Source organism: Nelusetta ayraudi, unplaced genomic scaffold (assembly GCF_046127955.1).
Source record: "Nelusetta ayraudi isolate G7.1 ecotype Tasmania unplaced genomic scaffold, CSIRO-AGI_Nayr_v1 ptg000135l, whole genome shotgun sequence".
Classification (NCBI taxonomy): domain Eukaryota; kingdom Metazoa; phylum Chordata; class Actinopteri; order Tetraodontiformes; family Monacanthidae; genus Nelusetta; species Nelusetta ayraudi.
Genome location: NW_027466185.1, coordinates 6,037,726 through 6,064,803, shown reverse-complemented (window position 1 = coordinate 6,064,803; position 27,078 = coordinate 6,037,726). Strand labels below are relative to the sequence as shown.

The 27,078-nt window shown below is 41.7% G+C and overlaps 1 protein-coding gene and 1 long non-coding RNA gene across 3 annotated transcripts in view; both read right to left on the bottom strand.

Moving 5' to 3' along the window:
* The window catches only part of dennd5b (DENN/MADD domain containing 5B), a 50,632-nt gene extending 32,539 nt beyond the window's left edge, over window positions 1–18,093 (bottom strand). For both annotated transcript variants that reach the window (XM_076051515.1, XM_076051516.1), the window contains exon 1: window positions 17,625–18,093. In XM_076051515.1, coding sequence (XP_075907630.1) covers window positions 17,625–17,733 — 109 coding nt within the window. In that variant the 5' untranslated portion in view covers window positions 17,734–18,093. The remainder of the gene's footprint in view (window positions 1–17,624) is intronic.
* A 1,735-nt stretch (window positions 18,094–19,828) lies between these two features.
* Window positions 19,829–26,813, bottom strand: LOC142876944 (uncharacterized). The gene is made up of 4 exons (XR_012923755.1): window positions 26,600–26,813; window positions 22,006–24,875; window positions 21,750–21,812; window positions 19,829–21,644 (listed from the first exon to the last, which is right to left on the bottom strand). It is a non-coding gene; the product is annotated as an uncharacterized LOC142876944 (long non-coding RNA).
* Window positions 26,814–27,078: the final 265 nt, after the last annotated feature.

The following is a 27,078-nucleotide window of genomic DNA, read 5'->3' as shown; positions in this document are numbered from 1 at the left end:
TAAAAAAAAAGGAAAAAAAAGGACTTAAGTCTTTGGTATCGGTGAGTACTGAAATGCCAGTACTCGTACTAAACTTGTTAAAAAAAAAAACGTGGTATCGGTGCATCGCTGGTAATAATGTCAGTCCACCACACACGAGTGCACGCTGAACTACTTCAGGATACAGAAACTCTTTACACTCGTTAGCTCAGGTTGTTGTGATGCTCTCCGACACCTCCAGCCTTCAACCCTTCTTCACAGCCGACATCTTTCTGAGCCCAACTGAACTCATTAGGTTGTGTATGTGCTGCAGTTACTTTGAACCCTCTGGGCACTTCACCATTACAAGCGTGACAATTTACACAGTCAGTGTATGGGGCCACTGTGGTCTGCCCTCAGGGGGATTTCCCGAGAGGAAATACAAAAAGTTCTGCGATGACAAATCAACGAACCCACACTGGAGTGATTTCAGGCTGTTCAAACCCACTTCTGTATTGCACATTCACCTTTAGACCATCGCACTCGAGGTACATCGAGCCGGAAACCTCATCCTGTTGAGTGTGACTCATACAATTTATCCCAAAAATTCCTGACATTGTTTGTGACTTGAGTAGTAATGAGTTGACCTCTTGGAACTAAGGGCAGACACGTATGAATTAAATTTGTTTAGTCAAATTTTGAACTTCAACTGAAAAAAAAAATTGAGGAACAGGGAAGAATTGAACTTGAATGTTTGATTGACAAACCTTGGTTGCCTTTGCAGTGAGACAATGGCTTTTTGAATTTTAGAATAGAATAGAATACTTTTATTTATCCCACATTGGGGAATTTTGTATAATTACAGCAGCGTATACAGTGTAAAGAGAAGAAAAATATTATATGAAGTAAAAAGAAATAAAAGAAATAAAGAAACTATTGCAAATTTTTTACATCTATATGGACAGGTTGGATAATTTACAAAATATTTACATAACATTGAAGTATAAGTAAGTGTTTTATTGCACCTTTTTAACTATGTCAATTAATTCATAATCCATGAATGGAGGATGACTGACTCATGTTGGAAGAGTCTGTGTCTAGCTATGTATGTAAATATTGTGCTGGAAAGGAAGGTTTTTTAAGGTTGGCAAGATCGGATACGCAATTCATAAGGCAATGATGTCTTGAATTTAATTTATTCTTCAATTTATATTCCAAAAAACTACTTTTAATGCCAAAACAACAACAAAAAAGGTTTTAATTACTTGCTTACTCTTCTCATCCAAATAATTAGGTCACATCCATTAAAAGACACCCGGCTCCCCACAGTGTCCGGGGTGTGGTCGAACCTGGGTATGACTACAACTGCATCATTAGGGCACCAGCTTGCTTAATGCAACTGTAATTGCGTGCAAAATGCGCAAGGAGAATGTCCAGAACACACAGCAGCAACATAATAAAGAAATGTCCATGGTGTACATACACAAAAGGCGCACACACGCACGCACGCACGCACGCACGCACGCACACAATATGATTACCAGGAAAAGAGGCAAGCTAATGATATGTTGGTTGCAGACACTGATACATAATGTATGTGGAGCCTGTTGCCCTGCACGGCTGGGTGATCAGACTAGGAGACTGCACGGTGTGTGCGTGTGCGTGTGTGTGTGTGTGTGTGCGCGCGCATGTGTTTCAACGTCTGTGGAAGCCAGGCTGATTGACAGTCCTACAGCCCCTACAGATTCACATCACTGCGTGTCCACACAATGCTGCTGCAGAGTACATTACTTTTTATTGATAAAAAATTGGTTGTACATAATGCTATTCTAGATTGTTCCTGCTGCTCTTTCTATACTGCAAATGTTGTTTTTGCCGTTCACACAATCTCTGGTAAGCACTGCCACTTTTACATTTCACTGCACATTCTATGAGCATGTGACAAATAAATTTCTTGAATCTTATACCTGCAGCAAAGGAAGGTATGAACTTCACATGTTTATTATGGCTGTGAGAGCTCAGGCGGCCCAGAGGATACTGTATGTGTTGTCATCCAGAACATCCGTCTGTGCATCTGGTACATAAGACACACACACACACACACACACACACACACACACACACACACACACACACACACACACACACACACACACACACACACACACACACACACACACACACACACCCCTCAGGAAAAAAAACTAAATCAGTCAAGCGTGAAAAGCAAAATGCATTCGGGCTGCATTCAAGAGTAAGTAGACTAGAAATGAACACAGAAACAAACAGGATCCACTTATTCATGTTTTCTTTCTGTCAAAGAATCGTCAGACCACAGGAAACTGGGCAACAGTTCATTATTTGTTTCTGTTGAAATTCTCATCACAACCTACAAGCCATAGCAGCATTTGCGTGGAAAAACAAGACAAGTGTCCAAAAAGACAATTTTGATCTCAATATGTTTTGTCCCCTTTGTCATAATTGCTGTGTGCATCATATGAGTCATCTACTGTCTTAGTTAGAAGTTTGTGAAATACTCTTGATCTCTATTGCAGTGCAAAACGAAAGAGGTTTATGCATCATGTCTTAAAGCACACAATTACTTGAAGGATAAGGAGGCATGAGGGGAAAAAATATTTTTTTGTTTTTGTTTTTTACCAGTTAAAGGTCCAGTGTGTAATATTTGGACATTTTGAGAAGAAACAGCAACATCAAATGGGTACATTTTAGATTTCTGTGCTCTTTGCTTCTCCCGAGTTTGCCGGTGAACTACAGTGGCCTGCGCACTCAAACCAGGATACTCATCCACCTTCTTCTTCTTTGTTGGTTTATTTGAAGACGCCAGCGTTCACTCTAAATACCAAATGCGCTGTCAGGAAACTGGATTGTCTACACCAGACTTCCTTAGCTATATGGCATAATGTATTTATGTGACGTACAGTATGCTAAGGGGTAGATCCTCAAAAAAGGGCGTGCAGCGCTAAAATGCGGCGCATTTTGCGGCGGGATTGCGTCCGCAATTTGCACCACAGATGCGGGTATCCACAAAGGTTTTTGCGCTAATGACATGCAGGCGCAAACACGCCCACGAATGCGCCACCTGAAACAGGTGCGAATGTTGCGGTCTGGCAACCTGAGAGCAGTTTGCGCCAGAGGTTGTTCGTGAGTGCGTGTGCTTGACAGTGAAACTCTGCTACGATAAACGCGCTCCTGTGCGCGCCTGCATTACGATGCCTCCTCCGTCTACCAAAACTGCTGCCATAATGGAAAGAAAGTCAAGACGCGTTAGTCACCAACACCTGAGCACCATTTGTATTTTCCATAGCTTATCTAAATTATTGGCATATATACTGTAGTCTATGCCGAGCTATATATAAGATTTGGGGAGCCATATACATATTTCAGGCTTTTCAGAGAGGAAAGTTTCACTCAGAAGCCAGAAACACTTTGACAGACAGAAGCTGCGCCTGGTTTTGGTTTGCGGTGTTTCCCTCTGTCAAACTGCGTGCGAACACGAGCGCAAACTCTTTCTGGATCTGCCGCTGTTTAAATTAGGCATATTTGCAAGGAAGGGGGTGTCATTTTGCGCGCAATGACTCATTTCAATACATTCAAATGAATCTGGTGCAACCCTGTCGCTACTTGCGCCTCAGCGCATTTTGCGCCGATTTTCACGTTTGCGTCCCCTCTGTGGATCGGAATCACCGTTTTTGGCGCTATTAACACGGATTTTCAGGCGCAAAAGCCGCGCAATTGCTTTGAGGATCTACCCCTAAGCTTTTACAAACATAATAATGAGAAATCAGGCAAGATTTTACACACTGGACCTCTAAAGACTCAATATGGGGAGCAGGATGGGTTAATCTGCTCATCCTTTTTTTCTGATTCACCAACACATTCCAGGATTTTAGCAGCAACACCTACTGCACACACACACACACACACACACACACACACACACACACACACACACACACACACACACACACACACACACACACACACACACACACACACACACACACACACACACACACACGTGATCAGCTCACACAATATGCGCACACAACATGCTACGCACAACCTTATGGTTCTCTCTAGAAGCAGCCAGTGGCCGTCTGGCTCCTTGAGCTGAGCTTGTCTGCCAACGCCTGGCACTGGCTGCGTGGGGGTAACACCCATCTGTCTGCTTTGCAACAGGTGTGTGTGTGTGTGTGTGTGTGTGTGTGTGTGTGTGTGTGTGTGTGTGTGTGTGTGTGTGTGTGAAAGAGAGAGAGAGGAGGCCTGAGAAGGTGCTGCTGAAAGTTGCACACTCGTTTTGATTCAGGCAGGAGCTCTGATTGCTCCCCTGAGCCCTTTCACCACAGGAGTCCTCTCACTACTGGAGGCCTTTGTGTCGCTGCTTCATGACAACAGTGCATTCACCTGATTGGCTTGGTCCATTACGCTGCTGTTTGTCAGCACCTTGCTGCCCTGAGCTCTCAGCTGCCTGACCCATGAGGAGAGTGTGAGTAATCACCAAGCAGTGACAGACACGACGACCAAGATCAATGATCTGCCTTCTCGCAATGTAGTAATAAATACACTACACAGTGTATTCCACTTATTGGGATGTCCTGGCCCCTTCTGACCTCAGACATAAAGTAATCTAATCTTTAAAAAATAAAATAAAATAAAATAAGAGTCTACCAGGATGTTCTGATGTGCTCTTGTTTTCTTGAGATGAATCCACCAGCCTGTTGGTTGTGTAAAAGTCTGTTCCTGTTTGCCATTTTGCTGGTACTCACAGTAGTGAGAATCAAGGCTTCCTCAAAGGGGATTTTTTTCAGATCTTTAACATGCCCTTTTTGCTTTACGAATAGAAGTACGTATGAAAACAAACAACCTAGGACAGGGCCAGGCAAACTTTTTGACTGGTGGGCGACAATGGATTCTAAAATTTGACTGAGGGGCCATAGCAGATGGAGGGAGTGTTTTGGTGACCCACCTCAAAGGGGAAAAAAATATACCATGGGATACGTAGAAAACGTGCTTTAATGTCAACTGAAAATGAACAAAAGCGTTGAAAGAAAATATGTCTTTGAAGCCCCATGATATTTAGCTCTTTACTGAAATAACTCTTAATATACTCACAGAAATGGATGAAATACGGCTATTTTATAACTTACTTACAATTAATATCATTTCTTCAAGTTCGGCGGGCCGGATTAAAAAGCTTAATGGGCCGCATATGGCCCCTGGGCCGTAGTTTGCCCATGCCTGACCTAGACATTTCTAGATGGGCTGGCTTCCTCCCTGAGTTACCGGTTTTGGGGGGGCTATCTACATAAGAAGCTCACCAGATTATCATAGTAACGCTAGTGGAGACTTTTGTGGGCGAAGCTTCACCACATGAGAGATGGCAGTAGTCTTCCCAGCTAGCCAATCACAAGGGAATGAGCTGTTCCAACACACGGATTTAGAGGGATTCAACGATTCCTTGCATCAAAACTCGGAAAGGGGATTATGGGACTATTATAGCGAAACAACTTTTTTGTGCCAGCTTTAATGCTGTGCTCATGTACTGAGGCTAACAGGATGGTGAACACGAATTGCCAGAGGCAGTCCAGACAAAGCGCAGGCTTATCTGAGCGAATGGAAAAGATAAAAGGCAAAAGTGTGACAAGGATCAGACAAAAAGACAAGAGACCCACAGCGAGAGGGGTGACGCACACGCACACGCACACACAAGCAGGAAGTCAGATCAGAGATGGAACAGGACCTTGTACAGAAACTGAGAAACAGAAAATGTGTGACAGCAACACGCAGACACATCAAAATCGATGCGGGTAATGCAAAGCAGACCGCCAGAGCGAGAAACAAAGGGAGCAAACAGGAGAGTGGACAGCTGCCCGAGCTTCTAAGCAGAACAAAAAAAAACCAACTCTGCTCTTCTGAAACATACAACATGGCGTCTGAATCCCCAGAACGGCATCATGTGGTCCGATGGTTCGAACCTCAATTTTATCACAGAAGAATTTAACATTTGTAAAAAAAAAAAAAAAAATTATTTAAAAAGAGTTTGAGCAGTACAGCAGCTACTAGTTTATTGTAAGGCATTTACGAAACTAGCCCTGCATCCCAAATCACATACTTCCGTTTGCACAACTGAACCCGCGCTCATTGTACATCTATATATGTCAAGTCATTTTGGAAGATTAAAACAAAAACAGTTTTTTTTTTTTTAACAATGATCAACACAGACTGACAGTTTCAAGATATTCTTTTTAAATAACTCTCCAGAAACAAACGTCGAAAAATGTGCATTTGTGTGTGTTTGTGTGTGTTTGTGTGTGCGTGCAAATGTCTTTGAAAAATGGGTGGGTGAAAGATGCAGCAAACAGCTTTCAAAGCCTGGGCCACTCAACATAAATTACTGCGTGCAATCAGTGGCTGTGTCAGTTAAATGTCCTCTGGTCCCTATAGCAACCCCACTGTGCATCCTGGAGCGGACCTGGCTAATCGAGGTTACGTCATGGAAGCCAGGCCCATGTTAATGGCACTGCTGCAGAGCAGACATCACAGCTCATGGTAAACCTACCATCCATGCATTCGTTACAATGCCTGTGTTTCTTTTTTTGTGCATAATTTTCAAATTCCCTAGAATGTATCATTTTCACTTGGGTTTTCACTTTGGGTTTTTGTGGAGCAGTACTTAAACGTTAAGCGTGTAATATTTTGAGAAGAAACAACATCAAGTGGTCACATTTTAGATTGCAGCACTTATTCGCTCACCCTCCCTCTCCTGAGCTTGCCAGTGTAGTTTTGCCAGTGAACTACAGTGGCCTGCACACCCAGACCTCGTCTACCTTCTACTTCTTCATTCGTTTATTTGGGGACGCCAGCGTTCACCGAAATGCGCTGTCAGGGAGCTGGATTGTCCGCACCAGGCTTCCTTAGAAATATGGCGGTGGAAGAGGGCAGCTGACTGGGAGTGTGACCCTTGATCTAAGAACCATTCTAAGGGTAAGATAACCAAATGACTTTTACTGTGAGTATATACCTTTATTAATGTATTTATGGCCAGTATATTAAGCTTACCAATATAAAAATAAAAAATTAAGCCAAATGTTACACAATGGACCTTTAAGGGCAGGTTACAATTGCGATTGCACTCACAACTGGCTCTGAATAAATCCAGAGCATAGTGAAGATGAGGACAACACCAAGATGTGAAGACAGAAGCCTTGACAAGACATTTAAGAAAAAAAAGTCAGGGTGAAATAATGACCATAGACAGAGACTTGATTGTTTAACTGGCTTGGAAGGCCGGGCGGGACATTGTGGACAGTTGCATAAGCTACTCCAACTGCACGTCCCATATTTTTTCCCTCAAGATCTGAAGTGACTGAGACGTTATAAAAGGAGAAGAGTATGAGTGGGGAGGACAAGGATGTCCTTTTGCCTCAGACACTCGCAGGACAGAATGAAATCAGACCAGGACAGAAAGTTTACAATGTAATAGGATAAAACTTGAGTGTAACTTGTTCTCCCTGTTTTAAAATACTTTATTTCAGATTCATTTTACAACGACTTGGTGACTAGGTCAAAGAGCAAAGCAACACAACTGAGCAATGTGAACTCTGGGGTACCTCACTCTCACCTCAACACAAATCTAATATAGCTGTTGGCCAGGTCAGATTGCAAGGCAGCGGCAATGAAATTGACGATTAATCAGTGATAACAACAACTGTGAGGCACAATGTCTACTTTCAGTGAATTTAAATAAATGATTAAGACAGAAAGGAAAGTGAGTAATATTTCGCGATTTAGAAGAGGAAGTCGGCACATCAAGTGGTTACATTTCAGATTGCAACGCTTTTTCACCCCCCCGCCCCCCAGCTTGCCAGTAAACTACGGTGGCCTGCGCACCCAAACCTGAAACCTGGAGTATACTCTTTTATGTATTTTTGAGCAGTATGTTAAGCGTTTACCAATATAAGAATTGTAAATCAGTCCAAATATTAATTATTTTGAAAAAGAGTGCATGATTAACATGTTCAGTTTTTCCTGTTCAACATCATAACTGGTTATATCAGATCGGTCTTATCTTAAGGAGCAAATGTGGAACTTTTAATTGAGCTGATTGGATCCAAAAGTTTCCTCTTCTCTTGCAATCAGGAGGGGGCGGGGTTACTCAAGAGTTTTAATTTCCTCCGTCCTGTCACGTTTTACCCTTCACTGTGAAGCCATCAACAATCCTGCCACTGGCTTAGAAAAATACTTCTATAATCTGCTTTGACAAGTTTTTCCAGTGGCCCAATTACGTAACCTGATGTTGTTTTTTCAGGGGGCAACAGATACCCGCTTATGTCTTGCCAGGAATGAATGTGACCCAAGCTCAAAAACCAAGTCCGTTAATTGGTGCTGATGTGGCGTCAAAGCAGATTTAGTCTGTACGATAAGCACATTCTGGGGGATTTATGTTGGAGGACTGTGTGCCGTGACATAATCACTGTGGTCCAATCCCTCATCCCCATCCAGTCCTAGCTAATAATGCTATGCTAGCAGAATTCATTTGGAGTCATTTTAGAATGTTTTAATTATTCATTGAATAAAAAAAAAAAAATAACAAAAAAAAACAATCAAAGTAGATTATATGAAGTATTTTTCACAAAATGTGCTTTAAAAGTACAAATAATTTAAGTTAAAAAAAAAAAAAAAAGATTTGTTTCAGCTTCTTACTTATTTGCCTCCAATGGATTTATGCAATATTTGTGTGACTTATTTAAAATAGATATTGTTTAATGGGTAGTGTGATGGCTAACAATGTCTGGCTTCCTTCCGCAGTCCAAAAACCTTGCAACCCACAAATTCATTTATGGGTTTAAGCGTGAATGTGGATGACTCTCTTCGTCGTTCTCCCACTAAAATGGCAATTTGTTTTACACTATACCCTGCCTTTGCCCTGAGATATCTGCCATAACTTAAGCTACTTTCCCCACCCCAACCCTGAGTGCATTATAAATGGTGACAGGAAAATAATGGATAGGTGACTTTTTAACATAAACATTGAAATATACAAATCCTTCTACTTCCAACTATTATGGTGGTTCTGACAGCCTGTTGAGGAGCTATAAGGCAGCAAAAAACAGCCCACAGCAGTCAAGCCTTGTTTACAAGCGTTATCACACAGACCAGAGGTCATTAGATGAGTTGGAACTACATCTGAGAGAGACCAAAGTCCAAAAGATCAGACACCAAAAATACAGGGCTACAGGCAGTTTAAGTAAGAAGTCCATAACAATTATATCAAAAAAATTTAAAAGAAAAAAGGTGTACAATGCTCTGGAATAGATGTGTTCATGTGACATTACTATTACTATTTTGAATTAATTATTAATACAATAACATAATTTTCCTTCTTTTGCATTATATTGTTGGTGTAATTACGCAAATTTTCCCAATGTGGGAAACTACTTCTTGTTTGTCCCAAGTATTGATTGATTCATGGCCAGTTCATGCAAATCATCATTCAATTTCAGGGTTAATTTACAAGATTATGTTTTGAATTGAGTGTCACACATACTGTGGTGAGTAGAGTTAGGCTAAGAATTTGGGATAGACCGTGTGTGTGCGCGCTCATATTATGACTTATCGAGAGATAAGGTCTGTCAGAGGTCATCTGGCTACCCCTCTCCCACAGTGACTATAATCTGTTATAAGGGGCCTTAGTTACCACTGGGCAGCCCATCACAGTTATGTAAGAAGATTTATCGCCTGCCTGACATAACACTGCACTGCGTGACGTTACAACGCTGGGCTTTGTGCGAGCCGATGTGCACACTACCTTGGTGAGTGATGCGCAATGTGCACCGTTGCATCCATCCAATCAATTAAATTTAGCCTTGGCTTATCAATCCCAGCTGTTAGTACTGCCGTGGCCAGCTTGTTTTTCCTGCCTGTAATGGAGCAGTAGGGAAACCACCGCTGTCCATACACATTAACACGCAGAGGACAAAGTGTGCCAGCACAGTGTACACACAGAGAGCAAATAAAATGGGATGAGATCTTTGAACTCACGGAAGTAGAAATAAGCTGTGGTAAAATAAAAATAAAAATCACACATTACTTTGACAATACAAGCTAAAGGCTGAGGCCAAATATTACAAGGTACAGATGTTTGTGAATACTGCGCAATCAAATAGAACCACAAGTAACCATTCTAGGTATCACAGGGATTTTAGATATTTTGTTGAAAATACTAAATTTTCATATTCGAGAGGAATCCCTCCCTGGAAAGTAACATATTATTCAAAGAAGACAGATGATCGATAATTACAAATAGATGATCAATAATGCATCAGTATCAATAATGGAAGCCTGAGTACCCAGAGAGCACTCATGTGGGCAGGGAGAACATGCAAAACGCCAAACAGAACGGGGCCGCTCACTGGAGTCAAACCGGAGACCCTCGTGCTCTAAGGCAACCGCTGGACTGCTGCACCGCCAAACAATTCTGATGCTTTTTGAAAACATATGACATTCAAAATGTCAAGGGATGAGGCCACATTTGTTTTCCAGAATGTATTCACTTTAATATCAAAATGCAATTTATATGCTGATGCACGCAGTTGCTAGCGCAGACCAGCTTCCCAGTTCCCAAAATTCTGAGGGGCCGTGAACAAAACAATTCACCAGAATAAAGTCAGTGACATTTTCAGATGAACAATAAGGCTGCCTGGTGGATACGATGTGACATTCAGAGACGGATCCGAAGGGACAAACAGGCTTTGTTTTTCAGATGGGAGTTATTAACCTCTTACAGCCCAGATACCCTGCTATATAGAACAACATACTGAGCCTGTGAGTGACTCTGCTTTTCTACATTTTTAAAGGACATGCAGAAAGAATAATCTCTGAACTGGTTTTTCAAACCATTGCAATATTGCTGCTGCAGACCCGACAGACAAAACCCATCTTGTGAATTGTGCATGCACACATTAATATGTACTGGCGCGATTTCGATATTCTTGCAGTAAAAGTGAGCACACAGTGGCAACTTTTAAGTTTGCCCATTCACTGAGCATTTTAAGTCTTCAAATCAGCAGCATCATAGATCTCCTTCTGCTTAGGAATTTCTGAGAGAGGGGAAAATTAACTACATTTAATGTAAAACTTTAGTAGAAATCCAGGCCCCAGACGTCAACCAAAACAACCAAAACAACCCCCAACAACCACCTCAGCTCCCTTTGTCTATTTTTTTTTTTTGCTCATGCCGAGAAGGGAACATATGGAGCTGGGGGTCAAAGGTCAAGCGGAGGGCGGGGCTGTGAAATGGCATCCTCACACCTCCCGGTCGACTGCTCAGTTTGCCACAGAAGATGGAAGAGTCGCAGGTCAACCAAGAGCCAAACGGCCCCTCAGAGGTCTCTGGGTCTGCTGACTCTCTGAGGCAGACGATCCATCATCATCATCATCATCACTGCTCTGCCATGTCATTCTGAATCCCCCCCCCCCCTTGCCCTCTTTTGACTGGCTGCACATGGAGGAGGCTTCTCCCACGCATCCTTGACGTTTAACTTCTGTCAGTCTTGACCTTCCTTCTTCAAAGTGCGCTTAGCCATCAGGGTCGCAAGGCACAACAAGGTGCATTGGAATTGCTACACTGCACTATTATGGTCTTGGTTCACCTTAAGTGGCCTTGATGCTCGCTGCTTTATAATGTAATCTTTGCAACAGTTGTCATCACAAATGGTCACTTGGTTGTTAAAAGCGGAATCAGAGACAGACCCAAAATTTTGCAACAGTAATTTACTGTTGGGCCTGTTGGGTATTTGTCACTAAAATTTACAAAATTCACTTATTTCTTTTGTCATGATTAACTCAAAGAGCCATTGCACTTTGTCCAGGCTGCATTTGTAAATAAAAATATGTTCTTAATTGTTTGTGTAAATATTTAATAATTGGGTAAATAAAGGCTAAATAAAAATTTTAAAGAAATTGTTGGGGATGTTTTTCTAACTGCGGGCATTATCAGTGGCTGAGGCCCACATCTGCTACTGTGGCTACTGTTTGCTGCTACTTTTTGATACGTAGGCACATTATGTTACATAGTTAAATACAAAATTTAAGCTGAGAGGGTTTAAAACTGACTAAAAACAAAAAAAACACAAATAAAAAAATAATTAATTAACCATGTGTCAAAATTAATTTTCCCTTTTATTTGAAGAAACTCAGTTTTGTCCTCGGCTATAGAAGCACTCATGACACTGGGCTCTAGGGATCCGGAGAAAATGGATACCATTTATTTTTTTATTTTGTGATTTATTCAAAATTTGCCACACAATTATTTCTTGCTGTGTAAGGGCAAGCTATCAAGAGTAATTAAGACTATTGAGAGATAATAAGAAACAAAATAATCAGCGGCTTTATAAAAGAAGACAGAAGGATGCCCCTGGCCAAAGATTGCAGGGGGATGTGGAAGTCAAGTAATTTTGCGGCGACAAAACATTGGTGAGGTCTGACTGTTTTACAATACAGGGATGAGTTGTGCGCCGCCTGGAGCTGGAGCTGTCTAAATGGATTACTCTAACAGGCTTAATGTTGTTCCCAGCCAATCCAACAGGGCGCAGAGTGGGGGCACAAATCTCAGAGATGGAACAAATCACTACAGGGGAGGAAGAAACTGGCGATCCGTGAGAGTAAAAGTAAAAGTAAAAAAGAGAAAGATCTGTGTGGAAAAAAAGGGGGAGGAGGGGAGCTAATCACATTCCAGAAAAAAAGTTACAAATGTAAATGAAGTGAGAGTTACTGCCTGACAAGTAACAGGTTTCCAGATGTCGCTTCTTTCATTTTATTAAAATTAGCGATGCGCCGATACCGATACCGATACCAGTATCGGGTTTCAGGACCGAGTGTAATAAAAAGAAGCCTTCCTATGTGCAGTGTCAACGTGACCAGGCTATCGAGTCATTCTATGATGTTTAATGGACTTCTTGTAATGGACTACTAATGTGCATCGGAATCAATGAGTGCTGAAAAAGCAAGTACTTGTACTTTTTCTACTCCTTTGTAAAAAAGTAGTATCGTGGATCCCTAACTAAAAGACATGTGGTATTGTTTTCACATTACCCAGAGTTAACATTGTCAGCACAGGTCACAGTAGCCCTGTGTCAGCCCTGTTAGCCGTTGTCGTCATTAGCACACAGCACCCAGGCGGCCGCGTTACAACTGGCCGATTCTGCGCAGACAGATGGTTGAGGCTTTAGCCTCTCAAATCCTTTTGTGTCCGAACTGCAGGACGCTTCCACCTCGGCCCTGGCCTGCACACCTTTTGCGAGCCAGCCACATTTTAGAGCTGCACCAGGCAACCGAACAGTTTACAATTGCTGGATGTGGGTTTTCTTTTTAAGTGGACTGAATATTAAAAGGTCCAGGAAATAGTAAATTTGGCCCACAGTAGCTCCAAGTACTGCTAGCGGGCACACAGTTGAGGAAGAAACTCAGCTTCCTATATTTAACAGGATATTGTGGTTGGTGATCATATCCAAGCAGTGGCGTAGACCCCGATGTGTTGCTTTGGTTTGACCAAGTCAAATACTGTTTTGTTTCCAACCAGTGAGGTTCCTTTGGGTTGATATTGACCCAAACCAGCCAACCCCTGTTTCATTGCATAATTAGTATTATTTCATTTCTACAAGTTTTTCAACTGATTTAATGCATGCCCTGTCTCTTATTTCTTAAAATGATGCAAAGGACAGATATAAGTATTCACTTAGATTAAGAAAGTTGGAATAATATACATATATTACACCTTTTTGGTCAAATACAGCATGTTGAGCATTGCCTTAAATTGTGTTTGTCATTCTATGTCTAAAACATGTTTGCAGGAAACTAAAAAAAAAGAAAAGGGAAGTTTTGTTCCCCGAGCAGAAAAGTCATGTAGAGTCGATAACTTTGACATGTTGAGTCGAGTCGATAACATGTCGATAACATGTCGAGTGCGTCTTGGGCCTAAGCTAATAATCCGCGGTTACTTTTGATATTCCTCTTGTTTTGAGCAGGCCTGACAAGCTTTCCCTGAGATGGTGTAAACTTATTTTCATATCACCAATTGCCAATAACTGTCACGAAAGTAAATACTGACATTGGCCTGTTTCATGTGCTGAGTGTGACCTAAAGAAATGGAGGCTAACGGCTGCTGGAGAGGGCAATGGGTGAAACCCAGCTGTGGAAAGGGGAACCAATCATGTGCAAAAACAAAGAGCTGGAGCAATGAGAGAACTGTACACCTGGAAGTGTTCAGGCGTGCAGTATCAGTGACGACACACATGTAGGTTCCACCTGTAACAGGCAATATTTGAGGGTTTTGTTTTTGTTTTTCCAATATCATTCACTTTCTTAGGGATCATATTTGTTCAAGTTGATCCAAAATTGTTGTTTTGCATGACTTTATAGTGAGCAATTTGCAAAATAATGAAAGGGAAAACAGATAACTGACTGACACCGGAGGCTATGATTGGACGATACCAATTAGCACTTCAGTAAAACTAAATACAATGCATTAACATGAAAGATAGCTTGCACTGCCGTCACAACACAATCTGTCAAACAATGACTAAGTTAATTCTTAGAAGAATTCTTAGAATCCTAAGAATGGACTCTCCGTAGATTAACCCATTAGCTAAGAAATGGAAAATCATCTAGCGTGGACAACATTCACTAGCTGCTGCATTTGTTATTGCCCCCCCCCCAAAAAAGCTCCCTTGTGATGGTGGTGAAATAACATTTTTGCCGTCTTGAATGGTAAGAAAGCAACTGTGATAACTGACGACAGCTACTTGGCCTAGAATACACAGCATCCCCCATCTGGGTGGGTGTGGGAGGGAGGTGTGTGTGTGTGTGTGTGTGTGTGTGTGTGTGTGTGTGTGTGTGTGTGTGTGTGTGCCCATATCTCAATCTACAACTGGCACGACAAGCATCTCCCACCTCAAATTAGCTTCTACGTCCTCTCACCTTTCAAGTCCACAATGCGACTGACTAACGGTATCTACTCATAGAATGTGGGGACAATTTCTATTTTAGGGTTCTTATGCCAGCCAAGGGGGTGTATTTATACCACTGAAGCTCAACGACATGGTATGGGGTGAGCGTCTGGACGCACTATTTATAGTAGGAATCAGGCAGCTAATTGGCATTCCAGCTACGAAAACGGCTCGCTATTGATGTGAAACTGGATTTGAAGGTAAATACTAAATGAGCTCCATGAGTTAAATCACAAAGAGCAATGCAGAGAGGGGGGGGGGGTTGTTCATGGAGCCAGAGGCAGGTCTACAGGAAGTCTGGAGCTCTTACTACAACAATGGGCTGATGGAAACAAGGCCACGGTGCAAAACAAAGATCAGGGAGGAGGGGGGTGAACCGCAGCCTAATATCAGTAAAGACATAAAATAGAAGCCTGTTTAATGTGGGTCACCTCAATTATCGACAGCTGATACTTTGGGTACAAGAATATGTCATGGTACCGTCAATTCTGTGCCCAACTAAATGCAAGGTAAAGGGAGCCCCGGCAACAAGAGGTTGGTATGAATCACGGCGGCATTAGTGTCATCTGGATGATGGTGTGTCAAAGGGGAGGTGGGGAAATAGACCTGATTAGAATTGGAAATGAGGACTAAAAGGGTTAAAGCAAGGGGGCTAGGAGCATTAGGGAGAAATAATAAGAGGGAGGGCAGGCATGATGCTCACACAAATCAAGAACTACGGACACTCCTCTTCCTACTGTTTCAGATTTTTCCGTTTTCATGTACAATTTAATGATAATGAATTTGATCTGCTGCGTTTTATTACAGAGGCAAATGTAGGTGTGCCGCATTCAGAAATTGTCATTACTGAGTTCAAACATGAACTCAATCTGATTTCACCCTTTCCTTGGGAGCAAACAACCATAAAGAGATGCCCTAAATGGAATGGAAACCTCTGTGGGGTCTATTATATAGTTTATCAGCTGATTAATGAGCAGCTTTAGATGGTTAAAAAAAACAACAAAGGCCTGATTTTCAAAGCAGAGATGAATCAATCTGGAGATGGGATAAACCAAGATATACCTCAACCACAACCAGTCAGAATAGTAAATTACTGCTGAAAAATGAACGACTGTGACTTTCCAAGAAACTGATATTAAGCTATTCCCGTTGTTCCAGCAATACGTTTTCCTTGGTGAGCGTTCCGCACACAGCTGAACGCAATGCCGTTACCAATGGCTCCGAGCAGCGTCAATTATCGGCTCTTTTGGAAATGTGTCACCTCACATGATCTCATCAGTCTGAAGAAGGTGACATCACAAAGTCCACCACTGACATCACCCTGACCATACGACTATTTGTTAAATAGAGTGTGTGTGTTTGTTATGCAAGCTGATATAACAAGTACTGTAGTTCTGTCTGTACGAATGATGGGGGTGATTTTCCAACACTTGAACGACACACGCAGGTCTGGTTCTATTAGCGGAGCAGACTGCGGGCATATGGACTCAATTTACACAAGCTTATCAGTGTCACCTCTGAGACTCGCTTATGCTTGAGGGATGCAACGCCGGCTCATGCAGGCGGGGACACACACACACACACACACACACACACACACACACACACACAGTTGTGAAAATTGTTTTTCACAACACAGAGAAATCTACATCTACATATTCAGCCTTTGATGCGTCTCATTTTCACAAGACATCTACAAACCAGGCTAAACTGGTGCAACAGCTGCTCTGAAGACAAACACCATTCTGAACTTTGACACGGGTAAACTAGCGAACTTTGAATTTTGATTGCAGCTGCACGGCAAGGCAGCATGACACTGCACGCTCAAGGAACCACTCTCTCCAATAATGTATATGGCTGTTGTGTTATCGGATGCAAGTAAATAAACAAATGAGTGAATTTGAGTCAGACTTGACGTGCTGCAAAAACATGGTTCTACAGTGAGATCACACCGAATACCTGACCCCGAAGCGGACAAAGAGCAGCTCATTAATTAATGACAAAATCCACGTGGTCGTGTGGAAAGGTATCAACATTCACCAAACACGGTTCTTGTATTCTCTTGTCCTGCTGTGGATGCTGTAAACACATTGGCAGCCTCGCAACAAAATCTAAAGTAATGGGGATGTTTTGCCAACACCAAAACAACTGCGTTGATGCGCAGTTATTTGATTTGATAAATGCATTGATTGATTTGTTTTGTGTTAACCTTTAACCTGTTTGTATAAGGTTCGTTCACATTCTCTTGAGTCTCACATTAATCACATTCATTTATAGTAACGGCTGTACACGAATGTTGCTGAATCTCAATTATTAGCATGTGTTGTTGTTGTCGTCGTCGTCGTAGTCATCGTCGCTGTTTTACAGAACCAACGATTAAAGTCTACGTTGAGCCGTACGTTACTCGATGCGCATTAGAGTACTGTGAATCACTCCATCCATGTTCAAACTAAAAACCTCATAGTCTCAAATGAGTATCTAAAGCCTTGAACAGTTAGCAGGTCTTCGTTGTATTGCGGCAGTGGGGCTTTAAAGTTGTAATCCAGAAATCCCACACCGTGCTTGTGAAACTCATTCGGTTCTTTTCAGCCTTATATAGCCGTTTAAAACACTTTAAACGTTAAGCGAGAGAGCCCATACCTGCCAATTCGTCCGGTTCCAGTCCAGTTTCTGTGTCTATACCGCAAATCCCAAAGTAGTGGGCGAAGCGGCAGGGCGCCGTGCTGGATCCCGCGGAGACCCCACTCATCCCGGACTCGGTGTGCAGCGCTGCCCGCTCCTAGTGCTCGAAGCGATACATCCCGTGGGAAGCGAGGCGGATTTTTAGTTCTATTCCCGAACCGTGGCGATAATTCTTCAACTCAAGACGTTAGCTACCGTCGTAAAACAACGCTTTGTTGTAGTTCCCCCTGGACGTCTTCTTTTCCTCGACGTATTGCGTCGGACGCTTCCCGACACACTGCTGCTTGTGGACCGAAAGTGCTGGCGGTGAACGTCCTCCGCCTCTGTGGAACCACAAGAGGGCGGGATATTCAAATCAAGCCCGCTACCAAAATTGGATGAGAAGGGTTCAGTTGGACCGCGCGTTCTGGCCTGTTGCACAGCGAAAACGCCGCTGCCGAGCTCATACTAATGTCAGCACATACATACGCGACGTCAAATATTCATAAACACGAGTTTGGAACCACTTCCTTTGTTTGGGCACTGACTAAAGAACGATGCAACGTTATAAATTCGTACTGTGAACCCCCAGAAGGAGGCGCTGTTGAAGCCGTTGAACCATGTGTACGAAAGAACGACAAACCAACCAACATACTTCGGTTTAGTCGTCGCTTCTGAACAACACATTGCACCGTAAACAAATTTTTAGTTAAAAACAAACATGTGAAAAGGTTTCGTTCGGTACAGGGGTTGATCCCCAAATAAACCCTTTTAAAATCTCCTTTATAAATTGCAAAGTAAAACGTTAAAAAAAAAAAAAGTTAAATGTTTTTAAGTGATTTCATGTAACTAAAATATGCTTATTTTTCATTTTATATCGATTGATCTTTTTAAATGTTACATGCTGCTTTTAATACCATAACGTCAATAAAACATTTGGTGTTCAAACCACAGGGCAACAACAGCAATGATAATTATAATGAAAAAATATCGCATCAACAAAATAGATTTGACATAATTCTAAATAGCTGGTCTGAAACAATAAAAATGGCAAAATAAATAAAAAAATAAAAAATACTGTAATTATCGTATTTTCCTCAACATCCACTTCCTGTATTTTCTCTCGTCATTGAAACATAATTTCATTTGTCCATTTATTACTTTTCTATTAATTTGACTCTTGTTTTTTTTAATGATCTCAGACACAAACTGGTTCATTGTTTTAGTGCCGAATACATTTTAAATTCAGGTGTGTCTGACTATACTGTAGATTTTGAAACTAATCTAGTTTGACCACACTTAACTTAAAATGACCAACTCCTTTGATTTCATCTTACATTTTAGAAAATATCCTATTAATACACACAATATACAAAATGCAAGAAATTAATTCAGTCTTGTTGAAGTTGCATATGTGCGTGCTCGTGCTGTTCGGCTTAAACGTTGAAGCAAATAAAGTAATAACTCCACGTACATTTGCTTATCAATGTCTCCCTCTAGAGGTAAAATAGGAGTTTACACGTCAGATAAAGGCATTTTGTGATCTTTCGAAGTTAGCAGTAACATTTCTCTAAATTAATAATATTGTTGTTGTTGTTGTTGTTGTTGTTTTTTAAAGTGATGGTTTTAAAACAACACTAGTTGTTTCTGCGAAATCACTTAAGTTAAAGTTACTTGTACTGTATTTTTCAAGTCTTTTTTCAACCATGGTGGAAACAATTTTCTGTTGAGACGTAATCAATTTCATAATCAGCTTACACTCCAATCAGCAAGGACCAAAGTGGTAATTCACTGATATTTAACTCTCTAATGTTTGGTGATATTTAGATTATTAAGACTCAAATAAACAGTCTTACTCAGTAATGCTGACACATTGATAAACATGACCCTGTTTCTCACAGAGGGTTTAAGCCTGTCTAGACTTTATCACATTTTAAGCTCGATAACGCGATCTACTGGAGGAAGCCATGTGTGCTGACTGATCCACCTGGCTGTATGAATCTGTGTCTGCTCATTCTGGCTGAGCCTTTGTGCAGCAGATTATTCCTGGCCGCTGGATGTTGGAAGTTTCGTACAACGGGCACCAGGGCTACATTCAAGGATTGCGTCAAGAAGAGTATCCCATGTAAAAACCTATGCAAAAACAAAACCCTGCCAAATAGATTCAATTTGCTTGCAAGAGGTACCAATACACTTTTATTTGTACAGTGCTCAATCTCAGCCAAAGGCGTCTCAAAGCGCTTTGCACAATGATGAGAAACCCAACGGAACTCTCCAGAGCGAGCAAAGTGTGAGCGCAGCCAGGAAAAACTCCGCTGTAGGAAGAAGACGAGAGTAGATCTGGACTCCAGGGGGCGCCCATCAGCTTTTGATACTTGTTCAACTGTTTATGAATAGAAAACTATATTTACATAATCAAATCATATGGCATCAAGCTAGATCACGCCACAGAGCTTGTTTGTGAATAGAAAAAATACATTTACATAATCAAATCATATGGCACCAAGTCAGCTCACGCCATGGAAAGATTAACAGGAGACAAGCATGATGCTATTGATGATGCTTTCCACTATCATCAATGATAGAGTAAAAAATGTTTAGCTGCTGATTTAACTGTAAGACAGAGATACAACAAGGACCATATAACATACAGTTGCAAGAAAACAACTCAATTTTTATTCACCTGTCCACAGAATATTTGCCAGTAGTGCTGTGGAACATCCAGGTGCTCTTTTGTAAACTTCAAACGTGCAGCAATGTTTTGTTTTTTGTTTTTTGGACAGCAATGGCTTCCTTCCATTAAATACATTCTTGTTTGATGCTTTACTTATTGTAGATTTGTCTTTAGCTGACACTCTAGGATTCTTCTTCACCTCATTGAGCATTCTGCGCTGTGGTCTCACAGTCATCTTTACAGGACGACCACGCCTGGGTAGAGTCGCGACAGTACTGAACTTTCTCCATTTGTAAACAGTCTGTCTTACCGTCGACACATGGACATCAGGAGTTTTAGAGATACTTTTGTAACCCTTCCCAGCTTCATGCAAGCCAACTATTTTTTATGGCAGATCTTCTGAGAGCTCTTTTGTGCGTGGCATGGTTCACATCAGGCAATGCCTCTTGAGATCAGCAAACGCAAAACTGGTGTGTCTTTTTTATAGGGGAGGGCAGCTTTGACCCACACATCCAATCTCACCACATTGATTAGACTCCAGGTTGGCTGACTCCTGGCTCCAATTGGCTCTTGGAGAAGTCATTAGCCTCGGGGTTCACATACTTTTTCCACCATACACTGAGTGTTTACATGTTGTATTCAATAAAAACTTACTTTTTTGTGTGGTGTTAGTTTAAGCCGCCTGTGTTTGTCAAGTGATGTGACTTAGATGAAGATCAGAACATATTTTATGACCAATTTATGCAGAAATCCAAGTAATCCCAAAGGGTTCACATACATTTTCTTGCAACTGTATAAAACACATAAGCAGTTTTGACTCCCAAAAGAATTAAAACAGCAATTATTTGTGGCGAGCATGTTAAACAAATAATAGTACAGTATGAAAACAACATAGTATTGAATAAAACTTCAACAAGAATTAGATGGAAAATGTCTCTTTAAAAAGAAACAGAACCATGAACAAAGTTTAACTTTAAAACTTCCGTTATGACAATGTAATAAAATATTAAGTTCAATTACAGGTAGGGTTCGACAAGAGAAGCTGCTGGCAAGGCTAAAAATAAAAACCATAATGCAGATACAAAAAAAAAGAAAAAACAGCACACATTGTATGATATTTACAATACAAACAATATGCTTTTATAGAACAGGGCAGTCCATTTATTGTAAACAGACTTTATGGAATTTTATGGAACACAGTGGCAATCACCTACAACTGAAACATGGTCTTCTCCTCTCTGATCACTGTTCCATGTGGCAACGTCCTGTCTTCACACAAGGGGCCATTGGGGAGATTCTTTCTACTCTTCACTCTATGCCGAAACCTACAATGAATTGACAAAGTCACAACAAAACATTAGAATCAAAATGGAGGAATAGTGTCTGCACCCTGCAAAGAATATATTCAAAATAAGCAAGCAAGCAAGCACCTTCCGTTGACTTAGCCGCCGAGGACTTCTCCGACCACTTGTAACCGACACCCACAGCAACTCCTAGAAGGAGGAATTGGGAAGGAAAAATATTTTTGAAAAACAATTGCTTAAAGGGCTGTATTAGAACAGAATAGAAGGCCTTTAGCCCACATTAGTGAAATATTCAATTAATAAAATTATATTAAATTATCTTCTTATATCAATGTAATATGGGTAATTCAAACAAAATGCAAGATTCATTTATATTACCCACTTTTTGTCTGTGTCGGCCGCCGATGTATGGCCTTGCTCCACATCATGGCCTCATTCTTGCACCTTTTCATCAGACTGGTATTTGAGTCCTGAGACCTGCGCCGTTGCCTGGGTGCCTCGCTGTGTTGAGCCAGCTCAGATCTAACAGGCCCGTCTGAATCAGTATTTGAGGTATGGTTAGTGGTCTCCATGGTGCGGTCGGTGGTTTCCACGTTTTGCTCAACCTCATGGTAGGGTTTTCTCCCAATCCTGATTGGGTAATGTGTTTTCATCCAGTCTTCCCGGACTTTCATCCTCGGTGAGCTTTTCGTCGCCGTACACGGTGAGATGCCCTTTGTGGATATGACTTGATGGCACGATGCAGGGGTTGCAGCGGTTGAGGGAGCACTGGTGGAGCGAGCAAGTCGTTTGAAAGGTGAATGTAATTCGGGAGCAAATGTCACACGCTTCAATATTTTGCGATTGCAGTTGGTGGTGGTTGGTTCTTCCACCTGAGACGAGCCTTCGGCTGAGGGAGAACTTTGTCCAGCTTCAAAGTTTCCTCTGCTGCTTGAAATTGAGCTAAATGTGGAAATGGACAAATCTCCTCTAACAGTTGGAGAAAGACGTCTCGACTGCGTACCTTGTTGCTCTACATTTTGGTGCACGCTTGGTTTTGGTGGCTTTCCAAGTTTCAACTTTGACAAATTTTCTCCCTTCTTGTTCCTACAAAACCGAAGTTGACTTTTCTCACTGGCGTCAGTCTTCTTCCAGCCTGTCGTCGAGAAATCAGCAGGTTGCGCTGATGCAGTCCCATGTGGCAGCGTCTTCGCTGAATTTTCGAACGAAATCTTGAGTTTAGACTGTGAATTAATTTCCAGATTTTGGTTTCCGTTTTTGGTTGAACTTGGTGTCGACTGTCTGGAGTCGTAACAACTGTCAGACGATGTGCTGTCCTTTGCTCTTTCAAGTGTCACTGAGCAGATCATTTTGTTTTCCACTTTGTCACAGACATCTTTAGATTCCATCAGTTCCGTCCCATGTAACAAATCAAAGCACGCTCCCTCCGGCTTGTCCTTTAGCGTATCTTCTGGTGTATTTTGGCACTGTGAACTTGACTGTTGTAGGCCTGCAGAAGTAAGCATATTTTTTGCAGTTTTGTTTTCCATCTGATCATGTTGGTTGGTAATCGCAAGAGTCGCGTTATCCTCGCCAACAGAAGGCAAAGATCTTTCCCCGGTGGATTTCTCAATGCTCTGGTCGCTATCGTCCTCAGTGTCAGAGTCGATTACAACGACGTCCATCAACAAATGGTTTTGTCTCTTTGGTTCAACACGACCACGGTCACCACCGTCATCCAAGCCTGAAGATGTTGTCATTTTTGAACTTGCCACATGTTCATCTTCTGAAAAAGATTCAATTGTAATGATGGAAGTCTCATTTGAAATTTGTTTTCCATTTCTTTGGTTTTCAGAAAGCTTTTTCGGAACCATCAATTCTTTTAGCCTTTGAAAGCTAAAGCTATTGTGAGCCTTTTGCACATTTGCAACTTCATCTTCATTCTTATTTTCAAATGGATTCGTGGCCTCTTGCAAGAGACTTTTCCTCAAGGGTCGAAACACAGCCTTACAGTCTTCTCCAGATGAGTAATCACAACTATCTTCCGTCTCACAACTACCTTCAGAATTAGCGTATGACTCTTTCATACCAGGAGATATTCCGTCATCTTCTGTATCTTCAAGCTGAAGTCTGGGCCAACATGCTGCCACTTCAAAATCATTTGGAGACTGAAATACCGTGGCTTCACGCTGTGAAGCTGGTAAATTAGCCCTACAGTCTCTCAGACTTTGGTCACAATCCGTTTGTTGCAGTTGGTTTGACTGGCACTCAGATATTTCATCGCATCTTAAAAGCTCTGCAACACCTTTGCCAGCCTCCACAAAATCTTGCCCATCGTGAGGCCTGGGATGAGATTCTTCATCGTCTTGTGAAACCCACTTCTTTGGAACAGGGTCTTTCTCTGAAAATACCCGTTCCCTCTGGGTCTGACTCCGTACATATTTGTCTTTTTCTGTTTGGGTTGATGAACATTTGTTTGATCCAGTTAAGTGTAAGCTACCACTGCTATCGGTTTCCTGTACTTCAGAGAGGGCAAAATCTGAGGGCGAATTTGCTTTTTTTGCTAAAACAGCCTTATAAAGTTCAACTTTCTGTTCAATATAATCAAGTATTGGGTCACGGTTAGATGCACCCATAACTCCAAAATGTTAGACTTGTCTTGTGAATGGCTTAGATGATGCCAAGATGGCAAAAGGGCAAAATTTATGCTTCCTTGGTTGAGACTGACTGCAGAGCACTTGGTCTGCTTTTGTGAAAACGTTTCTTAAAAAAGGGAGTGCAGTCATTAGTTAGCTTTTATTCCATTTCTCAGAGAAAAAGAAGAAAACTGACTTTAGCGAAAGGTGCTGTCTTTGTGATGAAGATCCAATTAATTTGCAGTTTTACAAAGAGACAAAAGTAAAAAAAAAATTGAAATGTGTTTTTCTGCTGAGCTCTTTAATGTTGAGCACTTCTTTTGTCCATCGTCCAGGTTGTTTGGCAGATACTGCACAGCAACAAATTGTTCTGAGGCGATTAGGCCCAAGTTATTTGGTTTCTTCAGCACTGAAATTCAATGCGATACTCCTGTGGTAAATGAGCCACCTCATATCTAAGGTTAAACGATGGCTACCATGCTGTTACTGTGTTCCAGTAACGGGATGAAACACCGCTGCATGCACAGTATGGTCTACTGATGCACCAGCATTTCTCTGGTGTTGGAAGAGCAATGGATTCCTTGCGTAAGATTTGGCATTCAGCAAATGACTCCACGGAAGGAAGGTCTTGTCAGATCTAGGAAACAAAAATGTAAAATCAAACAGCAATGATGACAGCATTTTTGAAAATATATGACTAGAGACAGAAGGTTTCCAGCAGAAATCTATCTTATCCAGTGGCAGGTTTGCCCAACGGAGTCTTACACATGCCAGAAACTGATTAATGGGAAGCACCAGGGACCAGATTTGTGAATGAAGTAGAATTTAGAAGCGGTGATTCTGTCCAGATTTCCACAGGAGTAAAACTAAAAGTTGACCTGAAATCAAAATTGTATTTTGTGTGGTCAAACTGTATTTGATCACATAATCAGTGTTACTGTCAGACATTTATTGAGCATATTGCAAAGACAACTACACCACAGTCTTGGATTAAAAAATAAATTAACTACATAGATGAATGAATACCACTCATGTTGTCATTTCAAGAATGTCGTTCTGTCAGATATGAGGCAACAAAAAAAAAAAAATCAGTTTGTGTCGCTCAGTGTTTTCATTTCTTATGTAGAGCATCACATCGCTCACCCTCGCGCCTTCCATCCTCTTGCTTACGCAACCAGATGGGCCATGGGTTTGTGTTAGTGCTTGTGAGTGTGCATGTTTCTGCTTCCTCACACACATTTGGACCGCTAGCCAAACGCCGTTATAAATTGTCTCCGGGGAACAGAAGGTGACTCCATGGTTACAGGGTTATATATGTATGACCCTCAGGAGTTGGGGTCATAGCCAGCATTCTTTAGCTAGTGTTCAGTGATCGCCATAATAGCCTTAAAAAGGAACATTTCACTCTTCATTATTCTTATCTGAGATAAAACAGCCACAAGATACTGTCACTGTGATACTGAGGCATAAAATTAAACTAGGTGACCGCATTTTGTGTAATCCTGTAGTGTTCAGATACACCTTTGTGAATGCAGCATGGCTCACTGAATAGGGTTACTTGAACACTCAGCTCCTTCAATACGTACCCAACTTACAATTTACTGAGGAATTCAGAAGGGAGGGATTGTGAGTTAAACCAAGATAAAAGACTGCGAACAGCATTCGATACAATATAACCAAGTCAGCTGCTTCTGTCAAGGACATTCCAGCTTGACAGGTAGATTGCCTTGTGTCTCTTAAGAGGCAACCCCCCCCCCCCAAGTTGAGCCTTCGTAACTTCACTCTGATAGCATCACTTAAGATGAAAGGAAATGGCCGCGCGCGCGCGCACACACACACACACACACACACACACACACACACACACACACACACACACACACACACACACACACACACACACACACACACACACACACGACTTGGAAATTCACTGCACTTTCGCAATTTTACAAAAACAAAAACAAAAACAAAAAAAGGTTAGCGAAAACCCGAGTATTCAGACCACAAATAATAGATAAGGGTTAAAACAAGAAGAAGCCACTCTAAAACACCTGGTATCAACATCAGACAATGACTTCAGGACTTGTTCGGGACTTCATACGGTGTCCAACTTGAGACAGCGGAACGCAGTTCTGACGTTCTGACTTGTCAAGGGAGCGAGAGGTACAAACCCCGCACATCATCATCCATCAAGAAAACACGAAATGACTGTTGAAAAAAAATGCAACAAAAAAAACAACAATTTTTCTAAATAAGCAGCAACTAATAAAATACGAGAGAGCGTAACAACTTTGATGCCTTGTTTGCAGTACAGCTTGCTGGGGGAAAGACAAATCTATTGCATCCGGTCGTACTCACCGCTTCCACTTTTTCCGTTAACTTGTCACACTTCCTCCAAAGTACACAATATCACCTCGACGCTCGCCAGGCAATCAGTCAATCAGATGAATCAGATTACGTCACTCGGACCTCCAGGTATTCCCACGGTCGTCGCCGTGCTTTATCGCCAGTTGGAGGTTGGGAACTGCCGTGTTTTGGACGTGCGGTTTAAATAGAGCCCTGGGTGAGCGGAAGTGTCACAACCACCCATCCCCCCTCCTCTCCTTCGCCTCTACTTCTTTTTCGGAACCAGTGGGAGGTGGCCTATTAGGTTACAGGCAGTCACATACACACATAGCAGGGGTGACAAAAGTATTCACTTTCTGTACTTAAGTAAAAGTGGGGAGACGTGTGTAAAACAAACAAACAAACAAACAAACAAACAAACAAACGGTACTCTGGTAGAAGCACTTATTCAACTCATTTACTCAAGTAAAAGTAAGACAGCACAGGTTCTG